The following is a 22,331-nucleotide window of genomic DNA, read 5'->3' as shown; positions in this document are numbered from 1 at the left end:
CTCTTACACTTTGGGGTCTGGTCCCAACGGGGGCGGTTAAGAGAGGGCTTCAGGCAGAAGAGCATGGAGTCGTAGACTGGGTTGGGTTGGAAGGGGCCTTGAAGACCACCCAGTGCCACCCCCTGCCCTGGGCAGGGCCACCTCCCCCCAGCCCAGGTTGCTCCAAGCCCCGTCCAACCCGGCCTTGAACCCCTCCAGGGATGGGGCAGCCACAGCTTCTCGGGGCACCCTGCGCCGGGGGCTCACCACCCACACAGCAAAGAATTTCTTCCCAATATCTCATCTCAATCTCCCCTCTTCCAGTCTAAAACTGTCCCCCCATCACTCCCCTCCCTGACCCAGAGTCCCCCCCAGCTCTCCCGGAGCCCCTTTAGGCACTGGAAGGGGCTCTGAGGTCTCCCCGCAGCCTTCTCCTCTCCAGGCTGAACCCCCCCACCTCTCCCAGTCTGTCCTCCCAGCAGAGGGGCTCCAGCCCTCCCAGCATCTCCGGGGCCCCCTCTGGCCCCGCTCCAACAGGTCCAGCGGTGGTACTGGTACTGGAGCCGTGAGTTGTTGCCATCATTGCAAAGGCAAACCCGGCTTTTGGGGCGCTCAGAGCTCGGCTCGGCCCGGCCCGGCTCACCCGCTTTCCAGCTGGCGGCGAAAATTGGGCAACTTGAGATTTCTTCAGCCTTGGGGTGGATGGACCTTGCCCAACGGCGGCCTCGCAGCTGGGAAAGGCGACGCTGGGCACTTCCCCAGCGCCCGGCGTAGAAATTAGCCGAGCTTTGGAGACGGCCCTGAGCTAAGAGACGGGGATTTGCTCGCTTTTGCTTCCAAAAAAAAAAAAAAAAAAAATGCATCCAACTCATTAGACCCACAACGGCTCTAACGATCTGATTCCTTAAGAGAACCTCCTGCCCTGCGTGCAACTGTCCTCGGCTGTGAGCACACCCAGCGCTTCCCAGCTGAGATCTGCTCCTCCTCCGTTCGGTTTAAGATTTCCTCGGAGAAGGAAGTGGGGGGGGGGGGGGGAACGCTATTATTTATGATGGAAGCTTTCCAGGAATTAAATTACCCCGTTCCGGAGCCAAACCCGGTGACTTTATTTATTTGGAATTGGCAATCAGCTTAAAAAAAAATTAAACAACCGAGAAGGTTGTTTGTCTTGAAAGATGCTCGCGCTGCGGCGCCGCGGGCAAAATTCTCCTGTCTTATCGGATCTCGGCTCTGATTCGAGGTGCGCGTGGGCGCGGGGCGTTAATTGGAGTAACGAAGCTGGGCCACGGGGCCGGGGAGCCTCGGGTGTGAAGGTGGCCGTGGTGGGGCTCAGGTGGACATCAAGGTGGTCTCGCTTGGGAAGGAGCTGAGCTGCTGCCGTCGGCTCAGGACGCCCTGACCTGCCTTAGCCGCCGAGCGGGACGACGTCTACGTCCGTAGGAGAAGATGATCCAGGTTTTAAAGGAGCTTTGGAGATTAGAAGAAGGTCACCCTGTTTCTCACGCCGCCGATTATTCCCGGTACGGTGGAACCTGGAGGACACGGGGAACGTGCTGAGCGGTGCCTTGTCCTGGAGAAAGGAGGTGAAACCTCCGCGTTGTCTCCCCGTGTTTGGGATTTTGGGGACCGGCCGGTTGTGCACGCGGCGTCTTCGCCGTCCCGTGCCTCAGGCGGGAGTGGAGGAGCAAACAGCGATGGCTTCTTGGGCATCCCGGCTTCCGACGCACCCAGCTCGTCTGGGATGAGACCTTCCCCTCGCAGCGTCTTGCCCAGTCTAGGAGGAAAAACCAGGGAGGTCAGGGAGGCGGACAGAGGGGAGAAACGCCGGCGGCACGGGCTTTGTGCAAGGGTGAAGCTCTGCCCCGAGCCCTGCCGGGGTGGTACCCCACCGCTGGGGTGGGGACACCTCGCTGGGACCCCAACCCTACTCGTGGTGGCCTCACCAGGACCCCTCAGCCACTGTAGGCTGCCAAAGAAGTCCAGTGAAGGAAAGTCTCACGGGGGCGAGAGGCTGCTGGGAGGCAGAACCCCCCCGTATCGGCCGGCTTTGCCCCTAATTATCACCGTCCTCCCCCCCCTGGGGTCAGCTGCTGCTGGAGAGGAGATAGAGTCCGGTTGAGGTCCTCCCAGTGCCCAGGGGTGGGTGAGTGGCTGCCGAGGAGGTTGTGAAAGGCCCCTGCGAGCCGGGATAACGCAATCTCTCCGGCCGATGGCTAAGAAGTGAGGTTGGGCCGTCTGTCCCGGGCCCGCGGCATCGACCGATAAGCGTCAGGGCAGTTAACGAGAGGTTTCCAACCCTGGGGCTGGGGCGGAGGTGGGCTCCATCCCCCGGGGACCCTCCGGGAACTGGAAGAGGAAGGAGAGGGTGGAGGTGAGCTGGGACAGCGGCCGCCTTCCCCGCGCCCGTAACCGCAGCCTCCGTCCACGGGCGGCAATTTTCGGCAAGCGAAAGCAAATAGGAGGAGAAGGAGGGGAGTGTTTGCCTTCCTGCTGCTGGGGTGGATAAGGAGGGGCCGGTAAACAGCCGGCACCGGGAAACCTCCGGCTTTCCTTATCCTTATCTTACCTGCCCGGTCTCCCGGCTGGCGGGCACTCTCCGCTCCCGATTAACGGGAAGGAGTCGAAAGCGCCGAGAGAAATCGGGAGGAGATGTTATTTATTTTATTTTTTTTTTTTTATTTTTTTACCCACGGCGCCGGCGAGGATGCCGCTCCCCGGGGAATAAAGCATCCCTCCCGGAGCGAGCTCGGCCGAGCTTCCCTCCATCCTCCCACCTTGCTGCGGCAAGCCGAGCAACCGGGGACTCAGCTTCCAAATTTCCAGCGGAGCTGGTTGGGGATGGGGATGGGGAGGGGAGGGGGAATAAAGGATAAGCCGGAGCATCCCGAGCCTAAAACTCAGGCAGCCGAAACCACAGCCAGGCTGTTTTGTTCAGCCCAAGGTCCGAGCGGCCGCGTCCGTGAGCGAGGTCACGCTGGGGCGGATGGTTATTACCCGCCCGCAAAATACCCATTTCCTATAGCGTAGCCCTATAAAAATAAAAAAAAATTAAAAAAAAAAAATAATATTCAGGCTTGATTTCGGATGACCTTATGTTACGTGCCTCCAGACAGGTGAGCTAACTGGGTGGAGTTTTCCTCTCGACTTCGCAGGGCTTGCAGCTGCCCTTTAATTAATTTTAAGTGAAGTTAATTGAAACGGGGCATAATTTGGGAGCTGGCAAGTCTCTCCTCCTCTCCGTTTCCCTTCCCTGCTCCGGCCAGGCTGCGGAGACGCGCACGGTGCTAATGGATGGGGCGGGGAGGAATTTGTTTTCCCTCTTTTTCCCAGGGAAAACGAGACGCTTTGATGGCGTTTCTAGAAGGAGCCGCACATCTCCATCTCTTCGGCATAAGGGTATAGATGATCACCAGGAGCGGGGGGGGGGGCGGATTTCTTCCCTTTCCGGCCGCGGCACCCACTTGTGTCACACAGCGTCGTTTGCTCGAGGGGGTTGAGTAGCTCTCGGCGCCCCTTTGTAGGGGTGATGTCAGCAGCGAAGAACTGAAGGGGCAGTGGATTCCTGCCGAGCATCCTTCACGTAGGAAGAAGCCCCGGGGGGGTCAAGGTCGAGGCACGTTGCTGCCGCGGCGGCGTAAAAAGGATTCCGCAGTTGGAAAACCTCCGGCACCGACTTCCTGACTCACAGCCCGGGCGGGGAAGGTTGTCGAATTTGGGTCCTACTTCTGTCGCCACCTGTTTGGGTGCCCGGAGGTGAACGAGCGGAGAAGATGCTACGGAGCATCGGGAACTCCTCAGGGTTCGGCGTCCCCGCCTCGGCACCCGTCTGGGCAAGGGGATGTTGCCGAGGAGGGCAATGGGGTGGCATTTGGTGACCTCTTTGGAATAGCGGCCCCGGATGCTGAGGAAGAGGTGCAAGAGCGGTGGCGGGCGTTATCGGCGTGCCCGGAGATAAGCTGTTGCGGCACTGCCGGCGACGGCGTGTCGGCAACGTGCCGGCGTGGTCATGTCCTGCTCTTCGGAGTGGGTCACGACCTCCTCCTGCTTCTTGCATCAGCCCCGGCAGACGTGAAGGGGGGGGGGGCGCTGAACGCTGTCCTGAGTGTGTCATGGGGGTTGTGCCCGTGTCCCCAACCCTCCAGCTGATTTTTTGGCTTTATTTCCTCTTTTCAGATCGACAAGTACCTCTACCACATGCGGCTCTCCGAGGAGACCCTCCAGGAGGTATCCCAACGTTTCGGGAAGGAGATGGAGAAGGGGTTGGGAGCAGACACCAACCCCACCGCCTCGGTGAAGATGCTGCCCACCTTCGTGAGATCCACCCCGGACGGGACAGGTACCCACCGTGAGACGGGAGATGCTCCCCGCCGCAGCGCAGAGGGAGAGCGCGGTGGGGAGGACTCCGTAGATGCCCAGAGAGAGGGCTGGGGCCACCCAGCCCCGTGGTGCTGCCAAAACAGGGACTGCACCCACCGCCACCTTCACTCCTGGTCCTCGGGGCTTCATCCTGCTTCTGCTGAGCGAGGCTTGGCATGGGGACAGGTCTCGTTCCGTGCTGGGACTCGGGGCGGCGGGGAGGGGGGAGGGGGGGAGCTCCCAGTTCCCGCTGGTGCGAAGGGAGGGTGGGAACCAGCTCTCGCGTGCTCTTCCTGGCAGGACGGAGACGGTCACGGGTCCGGCTCATCAGATTTCATTAGCACTGAAGCTGGCGGCCGTGCCAGCAGCTCTCTGAATGCCACGAGGGCCACCGGAGGAGAAGGGGGCGCTCCGGACTTGGCTTCTCACAATACTGCCTTTCTGCCCTCTTCCCGCACCGGCGGGAGCCGGGTTGCTTGCAGCACGCTCCCGGCCGGACGCCATCCCCGTTTTGGGCTCCGGCTCGCTCCTCTCAACCCAAAAAACTCCTTCCTCCAGCATCCAGATGGGAAATTTCCTTATGCCGCCTCTCCTAGCTCGGTGCTTTGGGAAGGAGCTTTGTGGCGGTCCCTGCAGCATCGTCTCCTGCCCGGCGGCACGCGGTGGGATGCGGACACCACCCAGGACCTGCTGAATCTCCCGGCGCTTGAAGCCGGTGGAGCGGTCCCGGCTGCTGAAGGGTAGGGAGGGACGGAGAGCCCCGAGCAGCCGGAGCTGTCCCCGGCTCCGAGTCTGAGTTGGCGGCAGCCCCGGGGAGAGAGCCCGGGCTGGTCCGGTCTCGGCTGGAGTTGCTCGGAGTTGGGGTTGCTCCAGCGTCGGCGCCTTCACGGGGGTCCTCGCGAAACCTCGGTGGCAGAGATGGCCGATAGCCCGCAGGAAAGGCGGATAAAGAGGTAGGGAGGCGATGGAAAGACCCGTCTGCCCTTCCCTCCCCGGCCCCAGCTGTTTGGCCACAGCTGTATTTTCATACCTGGCTTCTGGAGGTGAGCGCTCCCAGCAGACACTGTGGTTGGAGTCTCAAGCGACCCGACCTTGGCCGGCAGCAACTGGGCAGACTGGAGTTTCCTCTCCAGAGGAGCTCGCCGGTTGCATGATGGTGTTCAATAAGGCGGACCCGAGAGGTAGCCGGGCTCAAACAGCCAAAAAAGCCCCATCGCTGCTGGCTGTCCCCTCTCTGGAGGCAGGGACCGAGGGGATGACCGAGGTGGCCATCTCCGGCCGCCTCTGGGCCGCTGTTTGCTGGTAACATCTCGGTGGGGTCTGAGGGGACAGGTCCCCGGGGAGTCGTCAGCATCGTAGAATGATTTGGGTTTAAAGAGACCTTTAAAAGGCCGTCCAGTCCAACCCCCCGCCGCGGGCAGGGACATCTCCAACCAGACCAGGTTGCTCAGAGCCCCGTCCAACCTGACGATTAACGTTTCCAGGGATGGGGCAGCCACCACCTCTCTGGGCGACCAGTGCCGGTGTCTCGCCACCTTCGGAGTAAAAGATTTCTTCCGTCTATCCAGTCCGAATCTCCCCTCCTTTGGTTTAAAGCCGTTACCCCGTGTCCTACCGCTACAGGCTCTGCTAAAAAGTCTGTCCCCGTCTTTCCCTTTAAGTATTGAAGCATCCCTGCACCCATCCTGCCCGCTGCATCCCACCTGCTTCCCTGCCGCCCCCCCCCAGCGGTGTGGGTACACCCGAAAGCCGGACCTGGCTACCTGCCCCGGGATGGAGATTTCAATCTATTTAAATATTTGAGATTTTTTTTTTTTTGGTTAATTACAGAGAGAGCCGGAATGCCGCCCCTGGGCACGGGAACTATTGCGGCCAAAGGTGCTGGGCGCTGGCAGAGCGCGTGCCAGAGCTCCTGGGAGGCAGGAGCAGAGCTCTCGCCCCCCCCCCTCCCCCCCGACCCATATCGGGGCAGAAGGCGCAATCCCTCTCCTTGCCCATACAAGAGCAGGCCGCGGCTTCCGTCGCCGTACCCTCCCGGTTTGCGGCATCCCCAGTTTCCCAGCTGGCGTTTCTTACCCAAAACAAGCTCAGGGCGGGGGGGAGAAGGGGCACGACAGCACGGAAAAAGTTAGGCAGAAGGGATGCTGGGGCAGCGGTGGGGCTGCAGCTGCCCCGGGACTGGAAAACGAGAGGTTTTCGAGCAAGTCCCAGGGAGCCGAGAGCTGGGATTGATTCCAGCTCCAGCTGGATCCAGGCTGAGAGCGGCACCAGCGTCTCCGCCGTTGGGTTTTGGTGGTGGTGGGGGACTGGAAGGTGGCGGGTCAGTGCCAGGGCGGCGAACCGAGGCCAGCCCGAGTCCCCGCTTCGCTGCCAGCTCCTCCTGGCACGTCGCTTCGCCACAAGACTCGGGAAGACGCCTCCTTCCTTCTTCCGCTTTTTACGGAGCTTCCGGGCAAAGTCCAACTTCCAAATCCTGCTCCCACCCGCGTCGGGGCTCAGCCTCCCACCTACGGGACAGGTTCTTCCTCCGCTCCAGCCCCGCTCGCGGCCGTCCCAGTTGGGAACCCACGTCGGTGCCGCGCCGGCTTCAGGGGCTCCGCACCTTCCCGCCCCTCCCTGCGACGGCACAGGTCGGCTCTGCTTTCGGATTACGCTCCGTCTGATGCGCAGGCGGCGGCTCCCGGAGATCCGAGCGGCTGAGAGGCGCTTATAGAAATACGAGGTCATATCTGCGGGTTGAAGTCAAAACACAGCCCCGGTTCCCGACCGCTCCGCGCTCGCGATGGCTTCACCGTTCCTCACGCACCATAAGAGGAGGGGGTGGTGGGATTTCTGCTTCTTGAAGCAATATCTCTCCTAAAAGTGACTTGTCTCGTTTTGCTCAGCTCCGGCATGTCGTCCCCCCCCCCCCCCCCCCGAAATGCCCGCAGTGGGCATCGACAGAGCCCAGACGAGCTCCTCCTCGGAGCTCCGAGCGAGGGCTCTCCTTGCTTTAGGGCAAACACCGCCTTCCTCCCCGCTCCTCTCCTGGTGTTTCCAGGCTTTACCGGCATTACCGCGTTTCCTCCTCCATGATGATCCATGAGGATCTTCTGGCGCCTCCTCCGTGAAGCCCCAGCAGCTGATAGCGGGGTGTTTTTTTTTTTTTGTTCGGGAGGATGCTGCACGGCCCGGGGTTTTCGGGAGGATGCCGCAGGACTCCGGTGGTCATATCCCTGGAGATCCAAAGGGCGGGTTCTGGGCTGGAAGTCTTGAAGGGTCTTCGCACCACCCTTCCCTTGGCCCAAAGGCTCAGTTCCTGCTGATAACCATCTGCCTCTGCAAGAAAACCAGCTCGCTTGGCCCCCGATCTTGGAAAAAAACAAACAAACAAAAAAAGCTTTAAAGAAAATGCCATTTTCATGCCCTTTACCCAGCGATTTACCGCGCTCCCCAACGAGGAACGACGTTGGGGAATCGTGGTCGGTGCGAGTCGCTCTTTGCTGGACCCAATTCTGTCCAAACCAAGCCACCAGGTTAATCCCGGATCCTTCGGTGCTGCAAACCCCGTGTTTTACACCCGATAAATACGTCCTTAAACCCCCTTTGCTGCTCTCCGGCGCTAATTCGGCGGAGATGCTGATGCAAGCGCCGAGGCTTTTCTCTTCCCTCTTCTGCTCGAATCCTCTCAACTCGCTGAACGGAGGCAGGGAGAGGGCTGGCAAGGGCGTCCGCAGGCGGGGATGGAGCGGAAAGCACCGGGCTCCGCGCCTGCACCTCATCCTGCATCTCCCCGGGGAGCAGAGCCTGCACCTGCTCCAGCTTTTTCCTCTTAGTTATTTTATATATATATATTTTTTTTTTTTTTATTAAGCTGATTCGACCGAGGATTCCAACAAAATGGGATCGCAGTCGGTTGGAAGATTTGAGGTGGGAGGTCTGGGGTGACTGACACCCCCCCCCCCCCCCCCCCAGGTGCTGGGGGATGCCGGCTTTAAACTGGAAGAGGGCAGGTTTAGATTAAACATCAGGAAGAAATTTTTCATTTTTGAGGGCGGTGAGCCCCTGGCGCAGGGTGCCCCGAGAAGCTGTGGCTGCCCCATCCCTGGAGGGGTTCAAGGCCGGGTTGGATGGGACTGGGAGCTACCTGGGCTGGGGGGAGGTGTCCCTGCCTATGGCAGGGGGTGGAATGAGATGATCTTCAAGGTCTCTTCCAACCCAAACCAGTCTGGGATTCTATGACCCCGCACACGCTGCTCTGGTTCCCCGTTCCCGGTTTTATTTCCAGGGGCGGCTTCGCCCCGTGCTTTCTTCCAGGGAGCGCATTTTTTCAAGGCGCTAAACGCTCCCCCTCGGGTGGTTTAGCGGAGAGCCAACGGCCCCTTGAATCAGAGCGCCGTGTTTGCCCCGGCTGTTTGGTTTGTGAGCTCAGCGTCGCAGCCTCTATCTTATCACGTTAACGAGGGAGCCCTAATCGAAGGGAGGACCCAGACGCGGTATCAGTCAGCGCAGCCCATCCCGCACCCGTGTTGCTTCAGCCTGGGAATTTTCCAAGGGAGATTTCTGCTGCCTCTTTCCTCCTGGAAAGCCAATCCACCCGGGAATCCATCCCTCGACTTCAGTCGTCGCCACTCCAACCGCTTGTACCTCTCCCGCGACTGTTGGGCGCCTTTAAAGGGGGATTTTTGGTTGTCAGGTTGGGTCCTGCTGCTGCTTGGTGGCGGGTGTTGGTGGGCAGCAGGTCAAGGGAAAGCTGGTTAGATACGGTTCCGTGGGCCATGTGCCTCACAAGGATGGTTTGGCCAAAAAAAAAACCAAAACAGGCGTGTGGTGGGTTGGGCAGGACAGGAGGACAACCCTGTCCCCGTCTCCTTGGCCTTTTTCTTGGGGTGATGTTTGCTCCTGCTGGGTTCTCTCCAAGGAGCTGAGCGACCCGTTGACCCTCTTGGTTCCAGCGTCCTTCACCTTGGCAATATTTAGCAGCCCCCTGAGGTATTTTTCCACGCTCCGCTCGCAAGCGGAATGGCATCTGTGCCGCTGGCGAGGGCAGCGGGAGTAGGGCTTGACCCCCGTTTGGGGCAGAACACGGTGCCAGCGGTGCCAAACCCGACATGGCCTCCGGTTCTGCCCATCCGCCGCTGAGGCTGAATCCCCGCGCGTGGTGGGCTCAGCGGTGACGTCAGGACAGCGAGGAGCATGGCTGAGGGTTTTCCTGGTGCGTTTTTCGGCAGCCGCGTAAAGGGACGTGGCCGAGGCGTGCCCCGTGGCTGACAGACGGGCTGCAGAACGAGCTGCCAAACTGGTTTAAACCTCATCCCTGCAAAAGGGTCAACGCGGGTACGAAGCGAGGGGGAGGGATGAATATCCGGAGTTTGACCGCCCCGACGCGCGAGCTCGGGCACTCCGGTGCTCCGTCGGCTCCTGTGCCGATCTCCGGCACCGTCTTGGACGTCTCTTGGCTACGGTGCCTCGCTCAGAGCTATGCCCAGGGCGTTATTCGAGGGGGAGGATGAGTTGCGAAGCTTCGGTGGGGTCCAGATTCGGGGTGCCGGGTGGTTCTGGGTTAACGGCTCTTGCAGGGGGTGCGCGCGTTGTTCCAGAGACGAAGGGAGGGTTGGCCAGAACCCGCGCGGGGACTCGGCTGAACTTCAGCTTTGGTTAAAAGAACGGTTTAACTGCCTCTGTATCTCCTCGTCCCACCCGCTGGTTGAGCTTGGGGTGTAACCTTAACAGCCGGGACGGCAGCCAGAGCACCGCAGGGGGGGCTTGGCATGGGCTGGCACCACCGACAGCCGGGTCTCCTCCTCCCCAGCATCACCCCCGGGGTGATAAACTGACCCCCCCCCAGCGCTCTCCCCATCCTCCACGCCCAACGGCAAGGCCGGCAAACGCTGCTCAAGACAGAATCCCAGACTGGTCATGGTTGGAAAGGCCCTCTGGAGCTCCCCCAGTGCCACCCCCTGCCAGAGCAGGGGCACCTCCAGCAGCGGCACAGGACACGTCCAGGCGGGTTTGGAATGGCTCCAGAGGGGGAGACTCCCCCCCCTCTCTGGGCAGCTGTGCCAGTGCTCTGCCACCCTCACGGGAGAGAAGGTCCTTCTCAGGTTGAGATGGAACTTCCTATGGTCACGTTTGTGCCCGTTCCCTCTTGTCCTGTCACTGGGCACCACTGGAAACAGATGGTTCCCATCCCCCGGCACCCTCCCTTTAAGGATTGATAAGCATTGATAAGATCCCCCCTCAGTCTTCTCCAGACTAAAAGCCCCACGGCCCTCATCAGAGAGATGCTCCAGTCCCCTCATGATCTCCGCAGCCCTTTGCTGGACCCTCTCCAGCAGTTCCCTGTCCTTCTTGACCCGGGGAGCCCCGAACTGGCCACAGCGCTCCAGATGTGGCCTCCCCGGGGCAGAGCAGAGGGGGAGGATGACCTCCCTCCACCTGCTGGCCATGCTCTTCTTGATGCCCCCCAGGATGCCATTGGCCTTCTTGGCCACCAGGGCACATTGCTGGCTCATGGGCATCCATGGACATCCGATCCCCTCGTATTCCTCCTTCCCCCCCCCGGAGCACACGAACTGCCTTTAATGGACCTTTCCAGCAGCCGAGGGACTTTACAAAGCTGCTCTCAGGCCGGGAGCCGAGTCCGTCGCCATCCGCGGTTCCCTCGCCCCGGGGTCCCAGGAAAGACGCCAGGACAGACGGACGCCCCGCAGGCTCGGACGGGGGGCGAGCTGCCTTTTCAGCTGGAGTCACTGGAGATGCTGGCCGGCCTGGTGTCATTTGAATACTAATAAACCACACTTTTTGTTTCAACTGTAGCCCCTTTGTCAAAAGCAGCGGCGGGCACAATGCGGCCCCCGGGGCGCTGTAATCTGCCCGGGGGAGCCAGCACAGCACATTTAATGCATTCAGAAATCAAACAGTGCTGATAGAGGGCTTTCCCCCCACCGCCGCCGCCGCCGCCGCCACCACCATCCCTCTCTCTCTCTCTCTCCCCCCACCCCGCGCACCGCTAGGTATTTAAAACAGCCAGCTTGGCGCTTTTCCCCCTCTCATCCCGGGTCTCAGCTGAGCCGGAATTCTTCTTTTTTCCCCTCCTCCGTTTCCCGCTAACACCTTTCAACGTCGCTTTTCGGCGAGAAGCCGCATGCCGGGAGCGCACGGGATTCCCGGGGCAGGGTAGGGGTGGTTGGTCTGGGCTGCGGCAGCCGAGCCCGAACACGCAGGTGGTTGGTTTGGGTTTTGGTTCCCCCCCCCCCCCCTATTTTAAACGTTTAGCCAAACTCTAGCTCTTCGACAGCTTGCTAGCATCGTTTTAACCGCTTGGGCTGGAGATTTAGGCGCTTTCGCGAGCATCCTGCATCTATAGGGTCCGGGAAAAGCTCCGCCGTCTTCTCGTAGAGCGTCAATAGGGTCCGGAAAAGCTCCGCCGTCTTCTCGTAGAGCATCTGTAGGGTCTGGGAAAAGCTCCGCCGTCTTCTCATAGAGCATCTATAGGGTCTGGGAAAAGCTCCGCCGTCTTCTCGTAGAGCGTCAATAGGGTCCGGAAAAGCTCCGCCGTCTTCTCGCAGAGCGTCAATAGGGTCCGGAAAAGCTCCGCCGTCTTCTCGTAGAGCGTCAATAGGGTCCGGGAAAAGCTCCGCCGTCTTCTCGTAGACCGTCAATAGGGTCCGGGAAAAGCTCCGCCGTCTTCTCATAGAGCATCTGTAGGGTCTGGGAAAAGCTCCACCGTCTTCTCATAGAGCATCTATAGGGTCTGGGAAAAGCTCCGCCGTCTTCTCATAGAGCGTCAATAGGGTCCGGAAAAGCTCCGCCGTCTTCTCGTAGAGCGTCAATAGGGTCCGGGAAAAGCTCCGCCGTCTTCTCGTAGAGCATCTATAGGGTCTGGAAAAGCTCCGCCGTCTTCTCGTAGAGCGTCAATAGGGTCCGGGAAAAGCTCCGCCGTCTTCTCGTAGAGCGTCAATAGGGTCCAGAATAGCTCTGCCGTCTTCTCGTAGAGCATCAATAGGGTCCGGGAAAAGCTCCGCTGTCTTCTCGTAGAGCGTCAATAGGGTCCGGGAAAAGCTCCGCTGTCTTCTTATAGAGCATCTATAGGGTCCGGAATAGCTCCGCTGTCTTCTTATAGAGCATCTATAGGGTCCGGAATAGCTCCGCTGTCTTCTTATAGAGCCTGAGGCTGGAGGTCTCCTTCCCCGAGAGCGCCGTCAGTTTGGGCATGGGCTTGTCTGGATGGGGCCGGTGGGATCTGTCCTCCTGCCAGCAGATGTGCTTCTCGCTCAGCCTCCGCACACCCTACCCGGAGCATCAGGCTACATCTCAAAGATTTTGCTTTGACACCCCCCCCCCATCAGCTGTGGGGGTGCCAGGGGTGCAGAGGAGGGGCAGGAAATACAGCTCCGATAAAATACAAAAAAAAGAAAAAAAAAAAAAAAATCCAAGGTCATCATAGTAAGTAAAATAATAAGAAGATAATACAAAATAATACCTCACCTTCATATTTTGAGGTGGCTGGGTACTTCCTCGCCCGCTCCAGGGCTGTTTGGCGCGGGCACTGATGTTGCGGAAAGGGACCCTCCGAGTTAACGGCTGTTCTTGTCTGGGCTCCCACAGAGGATGGGGACTTCTTGGCGCTGGACCTCGGTGGCACCAATTTCCGCGTGCTGAGAGTGAAGGTGTCCGACAACGGCCTGCAGAAGGTCGAAATGGAGAATCAGATCTACGCCATCCCCGAGGAACTCATGCGAGGCAGTGGGGTGCAGGTGGGTTCACCCTTCTCCATCCCCGCTCTCCTGGGTGGCCCCCCCAACCCCCAACGTGGTGAGGAACCACCCATCTTGGGGCACCTCTCCCATCTGAGGGGAGGGCTGGTGTCACCCCAAGACCCTGAGCTGTATGACGGGGTTGGCGCAGCATCCTATCGCTGCCTTGCCCAGCAGGATCCGGGGAGCTCCTTGCCTTCCTTGGCCTGGAGCTACCAATCCCTGACACCACGATGGGTGAGGACCACAGAGGTGTCACGTGGGTGACAGACCACCGCTCCCTTAAGCGGGGAAGGATGCTCTGGTGCATCGGCTTGGTCGGGGCAGCCAAGGAGGGCTCACTCGTCGCCTTTTTTTCTTTTTCCCCCCTCCAGCTCTTTGACCACATCGCCGAGTGCTTGGCCAACTTCATGGAGAAGCTGAAAATCAAAGACAAGAAGCTCCCCCTTGGGTTCACCTTCTCCTTCCCGTGTCACCAGACCAAGCTGGACGAGGTGAGTGACAGTCTCGTCGCCTCCTCGCCAGGGGTTGTGGCTGGGACGTGGTGGGACGAGGGGGTGAGCTCTCGCTGGGGGGCAATAGCTGTCCCGCACCAATTTAACTTGTGCTTTTAATTAGCTTGTTGGGTTTGGGTTGGACTTTACACAAGTCCTGGTGCTGATGGGAGCATAGGATGTGTCCCGGCCCTTGTTGGGTTTCATTAGCTCGTTGTTGGGTTTCATTAGCTCATCGTTGGGTTGGGTTTGACTTTGCACAAATCCTGGTGCTGATGGGAGAGTAGGATGTGTCCCGGTGCTCTCAGGGGTCTGGGAGGTGATGTTTAACGCACCGGTTGCTCCGTGCTTCCGCTCCGCATGGATACCTCCGCGGAAAGCGGCTTTTTCCCCCACCCCCCTCCAACTCAGCAGACAGAGCTGAAGGAGAACGGTTGCGGCGGGGGGAGCAGCTCCGGCCGCCCGCAGCCAAAGGCGGCCCAGACGTGCCGAGCATCACATCCCCCGTCGTGCGCGCAGGGAGAAGGGGAGGCAGAGGCGGGGGTGTCACCCTTCCCCGGCCGCTCACCGTGCTCCGGGCAGCCGGGAATCGATGGCTGTCAGCTCCGCTCAGCCGTGCCGGCTCTCCGCCGGGAGCTGGTGACCTCGCTGGGAGACTAAACATCTCAGCAAGCGGAGCCCGGCCGAGGCACGTGGCCCCTCTCCTGCCACCCGCGGCCTCCGTCGGGCTCTCGCTCTTGGAGGGGAGGGGGAGGAGGGGGGGAGAGGCTGGTGCTTTCCTTGCCCTTATCTCACCCGGCTTCCCGGGCAGGATCGGAAAGGAGGGCGGCTCCATGGCGCTCTGGCGATCCAGCACGTCCTCCCCGGGCGGGAACGCGGCGGTATTTTGTACCGGGGATGGGGCAAGTCATGCTCTCGTGCCTGAGCGATTCAGCCGAAGTAATGAGGAAGAAGATTGCACGCTTTCCTCGTGGTGGTAGCGAGGGCTGTAAAAGAAAAAAGAAAAAAAAAAAACCAAACCAAACCAAAAACACAAAAAAAAAGAAGCTGGGAGAGGACCCGGTGACCTTGTCCAGGTTGCTTCTCTCCGTGCCTCAGTTTCCCCATGTGTAAGGCAGGGCCGGGGTTCGCCTCGCTAAGGCATTTGGGGCTCCGGGGTTGGAGATTTTGGATGCCGTCGAGTCCTTTCCCTTTCCCCCAGGGCTCAGCGCAGCCTCCGGCCGGGTGACTCCGATGGGTGGGGACGTAGCCGGTGCCTCCGGCCGCAGGGGATGGCGAGACACCCTTCCCCCCCCCTCCCCATCCCTCGGGGACGGGGCAAGGAGCTCTCCGTAGGCTTTGGGAATGGGTTTTGCTCCGGGGCTCCATAAAACCCAGTGAGGGGAATCACGTGCCCTCCTGCTGACGGGACCAACGAGCCGCTCGCGTGCTATGGCGCGGCCATAAACTTTATCTGCGCGGAGACGCGGAAATGGTTGCTGATACGGTGGTTCGCAAGCCGATAACGGGCAGGGCCTCACCTGCGGCGCTGCGTGTCCATCCAGCCCTTGCCCTGGAGACACGCGGTTTGGTGGGTCTTCTGTCCTCCGAGCGTTCCTTCTTGCTGTTTCTCCCCAGAGCATCCTCGTTACGTGGACGAAGGGATTCAAATGTAGCAGCGTGGAGGGGAAAGACGTGGTGTCCATGCTGCGCAAGTCCATCAAGAAAAGAGGGGTAAGAGGTTGGGCAAGTCTATCACCTCCTGGGGTGGTGGGATGGAGGCACGTGGTGCCCTGGGACGGGATGCTTGCCTTGGCGCCCCCGTGACAGCAGAGATGTTGCAGTGTGTTTTGGCCACGCTGACTCAACCTCTCTCCTCTCCGCCGTCTCAGGACTTTGACATTGACATCGTGGCCGTGGTGAATGACACTGTCGGGACCATGATGACCTGCGGCTATGATGATCACAACTGCGAAGTCGGCCTCATTGTTGGTGAGCTGCAGCAAGGCCAGGGGGAGAATTGGGGTCCACGACTCCGTGAACTCCAGAAGATCACATTTCTTGCAGATTTCGGGGCTTTTTGGGGAGGGGGTGGGGAGAGAACGGTGATAGTGATGGTAGAAAACCAGCATTGCCCAATGTTTGTTTTCTTCAATCTTCACTTTCTGTGGCTGTTGCTAATTATGGGGAATAAGGGAAAGGGAGCAGCATCTCACCACGTCCCCGTGTTCGGTTCAGGTACTGGTACCAACGCCTGTTACATGGAGGAGATGAGGCACATTGACCTGGTGGAAGGGGACGAAGGTCGGATGTGCATCAACATGGAATGGGGAGCCTTCGGTGACGACGGCGTGCTCAACGACATCCGGACAGAGTTCGACCACGAGATAGACATGGGCTCGCTCAACCCCGGCAAACAATTGTAAGCAGATTCTTGGCTTCGGCTCAGGCTCGGGGTTTGCTCTGCATTGTCCCTCCTCCCGTGGCGCTGGCGTTAGTAGGACCGAAGAGGTCATCCTAGTTAACTAGGTCACCGCGTCCTCCTCCGGGCCAGCTACACCAACGCAAATAGGGGACTGTACCATGAATTTGGGTTGGTTCGCCCAACTGAACCACTCAGCACCCGCTCCCCTCGCGAGCCTTTCACTTGACTGTGTTGATCGCCGTTTCTTTGCCCTGCCCATGAAGTTGTCCGCCGGCCAAGGCAAAACACCACCACCTAATGTCCACATCCAAGTCCTACACATCTCCCGTTCCCCAGGTGGCTTCTGGCAAGCGTGGGTGGGATTCGAGGGGGTCTCTGCGAACCGACAGCCCCCCCTTCAGCTAGCCATAAAGTTCTCCTCGCAGAATGGTGGTTGTGGCATCGTGGCTTTATTTTTCTCAGCGAGGGGATAAACTAATCTGGAAAGAGATTACCTGGATCGCTTTTGGGCCTGGAAGGCCGCCAGGTGTTTTTAAGATCAACCTGTGGCCGCCTCAGGGCACGACGCGGCCGAACCAACGCGTCTTGTGCTTTCCCCCCCCACCCCGTGGGCAGGTTTGAGAAGATGATCAGCGGGATGTACATGGGAGAGCTGGTCAGACTCATCCTGGTGAAGATGGCCAAGGAAGGGCTCTTGTTTGGAGGAAGGCTCACACCAGATCTGCTCACTACCGGCCACTTTGAGACCAGATATGTCTCTGCTATCGAGAAGTAAGTAGGATCCGGATGGTTTCCTGGGTTCCCAGCCCATCTCCTGACATCTGTGCTGGGGGAAAACAGGACCCATCGCAGGGTTATCCGCTGAGCAAACCGGGACGCTTCGGATGGCAAAATCATGAATCCTTTTTTGTCCTTTGATGCGCAGGGAGAAAGAAGGGCTGCAGAAAGCCCACGAGATCCTCAGCAAGCTGGGCCTGGAGCCGTCTCATGAAGACTGCGTGGCCACCCACCGCATCTGCCAGATCGTCTCCACCCGCTCGGCCAACCTGTGCGGGGCCACCCTGGCAGCCGTGCTGCGCCGCATCAAGGAGAACAAAGGGGTGGACCGGCTGAGGTCCACCGTTGGCGTGGATGGCTCCGTCTACAAGAAGCATCCTCAGTGAGTCCCGGAGGATAGGGGAGGCTGGTGGGGAGAGAGAGCACAAATCTCTTCCTGCCAGCAGTGGATAAAGCTTGGCACAAGAAGAGCATCTCCCAATATTCCCCTGGGCACCTCCGTTTGGATCCCATATGGTCATCTGCAACCCCAGAGGGTCACATCACCCGTGGCAGCATAACTCAGGTCCTCTTTTCTCCTCCGTAGCTTTGCCCGGCGCCTCCATAAGACAGTGCGGAAGCTGCTGCCAGACTGCGAGATCCGTTTCGTGAGGTCAGAAGATGGAAGTGGCAAAGGGGCAGCCATGGTGACGGCGGTGGCCTACAGACTGGCCGCCCAGCACAAGGCGCGGCAGAAGATTTTGGAGGCGCTCAAGCTGAGCCACGACCAGCTCCTGGAGGTGAAGCAAAGGATGAGGATGGAGATGGAGAAGGGGCTGGGCAAGGAGACGCACGAAGAGGCAACGGTGAAAATGCTGCCCACCTACGTGTGCTCGACTCCAGATGGGACAGGTGATGTACCATGGTGGGTGTAGGCCCACGTATGCCCCGCGTAGGGCAAAGAGCCAGCGTCGCTGCTCCCAACGTCTGCACCGCTTAGGGAAGGGCTGGGACCTTCGCCAGGGCCAGTTGCGTCTTCGTGGTGGGAGAGGCACAAAGCTTTTTAACCACCGGTATGATACTGGGGAAAGCGGCTGAGCCTCCAGGACGTTCTGCACTCGACTTAAGACAAAGCCCGCCTTTCACTGTGGTTTTTGCCGCCGCAGGTTTCTCACCACCGTTGTCCTGGGTTGGGCTCCTGGTTCTCTGTGGCTTAGGTGTGCACCTACCCCTTGGCTTGAAACCTTGGGATTTCCCCAAGTCTGGAGCAAACGTCTCCATCGCCTTCCCACCAGCACCTGCTCTTCTCCATTCCCAGCCATGCTTTGGTTTCTGGTCCTCTCCTTAGGAAGAGGGCAGATTTGGACCAGCTTTGGGCCACACTCACGATACCCCTTGTTGGGATCTCTCTCCTAACGATTCTCTCTCGGGTTTCAGAAAAAGGAGATTTCCTCGCCCTGGACCTGGGAGGTACCAACTTCCGTGTGCTGCTGGTGCGCGTGAGGAATGGGATGAGGCGCGGCGTCGAGATGCACAACAAGATCTACTCCATCCCGGTGGAGATCATGCAGGGGACGGGAGAGGAGGTGAGGATGGGCGGCTGGAGGTGGAAAACCGGGGCATCTTCCCTGGGGTGGCAGCAGAAGTGGCAGGTGGTAGACCAGTGGTGTAGGCGGTAGACCAGTGGGAACTGGTCTTGCCTCGCTCTGCTTTCCAGGGGGCAAACTCAGGAGGAAGGCTGGTGCTCTCCTGCCTTTAGAGCAGCGAGTTCTGCCCAAGGCTCCGGAGTTCGAAACGCGCTTTAGGAAGATCGAGACTGTTCTTTAGGTTAGGAATTGTGTTATTCCCAGACATCACTGAACCCCTCCCTCAATCCCACACACTCCACGAGGGCAGATAAACATCATCCCCGTTTCCCAGATAGAGAAACCACAACACAGGCAGTGGGAGATGTCTCCGGAGTCTTATTTGCAGATGGAAGGAGTTTTGCAAACCACTCCAGGCAGCGCTCAGGGACTGGGAGTGTTTCCAGCAGACGGGCTCTGGGGATACCTTGCAGAGGGAGCGGATTCCCGTGTCACCCCTGGGAAGCTGGTCACCTCCCCGCTAGCCCCTCCATCCCTCTGGGTGCAGTACAGGACCTGCAAGGTGGAGGTGTCACGGTGATACGACCGCACTGTCAGTGGGGAGGAGGGTGAAGGAGGAGCTGTTTTGGGTTTGCTCACCTCACACAGTGCAGCTGAGCAGCATCTGGTCCGCTCAAAGCCCTGCCGGCTTGGGAACGGATCGGCATCTCCAGTAGGTCAGGCGGGCTGGCATCCAGCTGAGTTTCTTGCTGTGATGGTAACTTCTCCTTTTGGCTTTGTGCGCCCAGCTCTTCGACCACATCGTCCACTGCATCTCCGACTTCCTGGAGTACATGGGAATGAAGGGTGTATCGCTCCCGCTCGGATTCACGTTCTCCTTCCCTTGCCAGCAGAACAACCTGGATGAGGTAACTCCCAACCCACCTCGTAGCACGCGTGTCCGCTACCCGGCTATCGTGGTTTGGGCTGAAAAACCAAAACACACTGGAAACTATGTACCAACATCAATGACCACATGGCAGCTCAGATAGAGACCCAAGGGAGGGGGAAGGCAGGAGCTCAGACCTGCCGGCGCTTCCGAAAAGCTCCTTTGCTGCATCAAAGCAGATGCAGATCCCTCGAGCTCTGGAGACGACCCAGTTGAGGCGTCCTCCGCGCGTGAGGATCTGACCACCGAGAGCTGGTGGACGCGAGGTTGCTCTCCCTCCCGCCCTGGGTGATTTACCGTGGGGTGTTTCCACAACAGGGGATTCTTCTGAAGTGGACGAAAGGTTTCAAGGCGACCGGCTGTGAAGGAGAAGATGTGGTGAACCTGCTGAAGGAGGCAATTCACAGGAGAGAGGCGAGTGTCCACGTAGCTGTGAGAAGCTGGCTGCTTGCTCCCACATCCCTGTGGGATGTCTTCGGCAGCTTTAATTGGCCTGTAAAGCAAATTAATGGGCTGAGCACAGGGCTAATGACTGTCTGAATTTTAACAACCGCCCTTAGTCATCACCTGAGGTTGGATTTTCAGACCCCGGAGCTAAGAGCTGGCTTCCAGCCAGGGCTGGAGCAGACTTGTCTCGCCGTGAGTTCGGGAGACACCACGCTCTTTTCCTCCATGCAGACCACCCAAAGCTCCTGCCCTGGGGGCCGTTTCCGGTAGGGCTGTCCCAGCGTGCCACCTCCTCTTCAGCTGCATCTTGCTGGAGGTGTCTCGAGGTTTGAGCGTCCACCTGCAGACACGTGGGGCTCCAGGGAGTCTGTGGGCGCATGGAGGACTCCCGTGTGCTCAGCAGACAGGTCCTTTCCCAGTTGTGGGAGCAGACGTAGCAAGCTGTGTCCTCCAGGAATAACCCACACGATCCCATCCCTCTGCAGGAATTCGACCTGGACGTGGTGGCGGTGGTAAACGACACAGTTGGCACCATGATGACCTGCGGGTACGAAGACCCGTATTGCGAAGTTGGGCTGATAGTCGGTGAGGACTGAAACTTTCTTATGGAGTTCCTCTGCTCGCGGTCCCAAATCTGCTCCCGTGGGGTTCTCCTGGCTGCAGAAGGTGTCTGAGGGCTTTCACCTTGCATACGCACCCCGCTTCTCCAGTGGCCCCACTGAAAGATGCTTCTCTCTCCGCAGGCACAGGCAGCAACGCCTGTTACATGGAGGAGATGAGGAACGTGGAGCTGGTGGAAGGGGAGGAGGGCAGGATGTGCGTCAACATGGAGTGGGGGGCGTTTGGTGACAACGGGTGCTTGGATGACATACGGACAGAGTTTGACTTGGCGGTGGACGAGCTGTCTCTCAACCCGGGGAAGCAAAGGTGCGTGGTGGCTTTGGGGAGCTGGGAAGGGATCCCCCATGAGGTTGGGCATCCAGGAACAGTTCAGCACTGCCCCACCGGCCTCTTGGTGGATCATCGGGGGATGATGGCTTTGCGATGCACCCATGTGTCCCTTGTCCCCTGCCCACAGGGTGGGGACCGCGCCGCTGGACCTGCTTCAGGGCGGCAGGCACGTGGCAGAGCTGGGATCCCCATCCAGACCCAGTGACCCTTCTTGTCCTGACACCCAAGCCTTGCCTTCTCCTTCCCAGGTTTGAGAAGATGATCAGCGGCATGTACCTGGGGGAGATCGTTCGAAATATCCTGATGGATTTCACCAAGCGAGGGCTGCTCTTCCGGGGACGGATCTCAGAGAGGCTGAAGACCAGAGGGATCTTTGAGACCAAGTTCCTGTCCCAGATAGAAAGGTGAGGTCCTACAGGCGGGTCGGGCACCAGCTCTGGCCTTACAGCTGCGGAGCAGAGCAGATGTAGCTTGGGAAAAACGTTCCCAGGGCTTGTGGGAGAAGCTCCAAGCGCTCGGTCTGGAGCCAGGATGACATAGGGTGGTGCAACGCGGATAACTTGGCAAAACCCACGTGGTTCTGACAGCGCCAGCGTTGAGAGATAGGGAAAGTGTCTGGGGCAACACGGACTCCTCTTTATCCTCTGCCCTGGACAGAGAGGGACCACAAATCAACGACTTTGTCCTGAAATAGCCTCACTGCTTAGGATGTGACATCAGAGCCACATCCAGGTCTGGAAGCTGAGGTTAGAGGGGAGCTGTAGAGTCCCTCCGGTCAGTGTCACGAGTCCCCGGGCTCTGCAGGATGTAGATAAGAAAGGGGAAGCCACAACCTCCCAAGTTGCTCCATCTCCTAATGCCGTCCGGCCCTCGTGTCCTCTCCAGCGACTGCCTGGCCCTGCTCCAGGTCCGCTCCATCCTCCAGCACCTCGGCCTGGAGAGCACGTGCGACGACAGCATCATCGTGAAGGAGGTGTGCGCGGTGGTGGCCCGACGGGCGGCTCAGCTCTGCGGGGCCGGCATGGCAGCCGTGGTGGACAAGATCCGGGAGAACCGCGGGCTGGATTTCCTCAAGGTCACAGTCGGCGTGGACGGGACGCTCTACAAGCTGCACCCTCAGTGAGTTCTCAGTGGTAGGCGGCGGACGTGGGGGCTGTCCTCCAAGGAGGCTCACGCTGGTGCAAGTGCTCATCTCGGGTAGATGGGGTGCTAAGTGAGAGCCAGTGTGGGAAGCTTCATGGGGTAGTTGGAAAGGAGAGGAGATATTTTAAGATCTCAAGGGCTGCCAGGAGCTCGCTGACCTAAATTCTGTCAAGGACCAGCAAGAACCAGCTGCTCCCTAAAGGACGGGGCACCAGGACAGGTAACATAGCAGGGACCTCACACCGGGCAGGACCCGGTCCCACAGTACCTGAGGCCGGGTTGACGCGGAGATGGTGACCAGGTTCAACCAGGAGTCCGACTCACCACGCAAAGTCAGGGGGATGAGCCAGGTCTAACCCAACAACTCAGTCCATGATCTGGTTGAAGATGACCCATGGCCAAACAGAACGGGGACTGTGCCTGAGCCGAAGGCCGGTTCTTCCAAGATGATGTAGCTCCAACAGGGACTACAGGCACAGGGCTGAGCTTAAATAGGGCTCAGGGATCCGTGGGTAGAGGGAGGGCTCTGGAGAGCCCCCCAGGTGAGGC

At 59.4% G+C, this 22,331-nt stretch overlaps 1 protein-coding gene across 1 annotated transcript in view; it reads left to right on the top strand.

The window, feature by feature from the left end:
* HK2 (hexokinase 2) overlaps nucleotides 1–22,331 on the top strand; it is a 31,159-nt gene that overhangs the window by 5,888 nt on the left and 2,940 nt on the right. The window contains exons 2-17 of the mRNA XM_082495671.1: nucleotides 4,153–4,315; nucleotides 12,925–13,073; nucleotides 13,448–13,567; nucleotides 15,185–15,280; nucleotides 15,439–15,538; nucleotides 15,785–15,968; nucleotides 16,587–16,742; nucleotides 16,897–17,130; nucleotides 17,335–17,639; nucleotides 18,165–18,313; nucleotides 19,102–19,221; nucleotides 19,560–19,655; nucleotides 20,174–20,273; nucleotides 20,432–20,615; nucleotides 20,888–21,043; nucleotides 21,525–21,758. Of these exons, the coding sequence (XP_082351797.1) occupies nucleotides 4,153–4,315; nucleotides 12,925–13,073; nucleotides 13,448–13,567; nucleotides 15,185–15,280; nucleotides 15,439–15,538; nucleotides 15,785–15,968; nucleotides 16,587–16,742; nucleotides 16,897–17,130; nucleotides 17,335–17,639; nucleotides 18,165–18,313; nucleotides 19,102–19,221; nucleotides 19,560–19,655; nucleotides 20,174–20,273; nucleotides 20,432–20,615; nucleotides 20,888–21,043; nucleotides 21,525–21,758 (2,546 nt within the window). The remainder of the gene's footprint in view (nucleotides 1–4,152; nucleotides 4,316–12,924; nucleotides 13,074–13,447; nucleotides 13,568–15,184; nucleotides 15,281–15,438; nucleotides 15,539–15,784; nucleotides 15,969–16,586; nucleotides 16,743–16,896; nucleotides 17,131–17,334; nucleotides 17,640–18,164; nucleotides 18,314–19,101; nucleotides 19,222–19,559; nucleotides 19,656–20,173; nucleotides 20,274–20,431; nucleotides 20,616–20,887; nucleotides 21,044–21,524; nucleotides 21,759–22,331) is intronic.

Source organism: Vanellus vanellus, assembly GCF_965231255.1.
Source record: "Vanellus vanellus genome assembly, chromosome: 26".
Classification (NCBI taxonomy): Eukaryota; Metazoa; Chordata; class Aves; order Charadriiformes; family Charadriidae; genus Vanellus; species Vanellus vanellus.
This window is presented reverse-complemented; position numbering and strand designations above follow the sequence as displayed.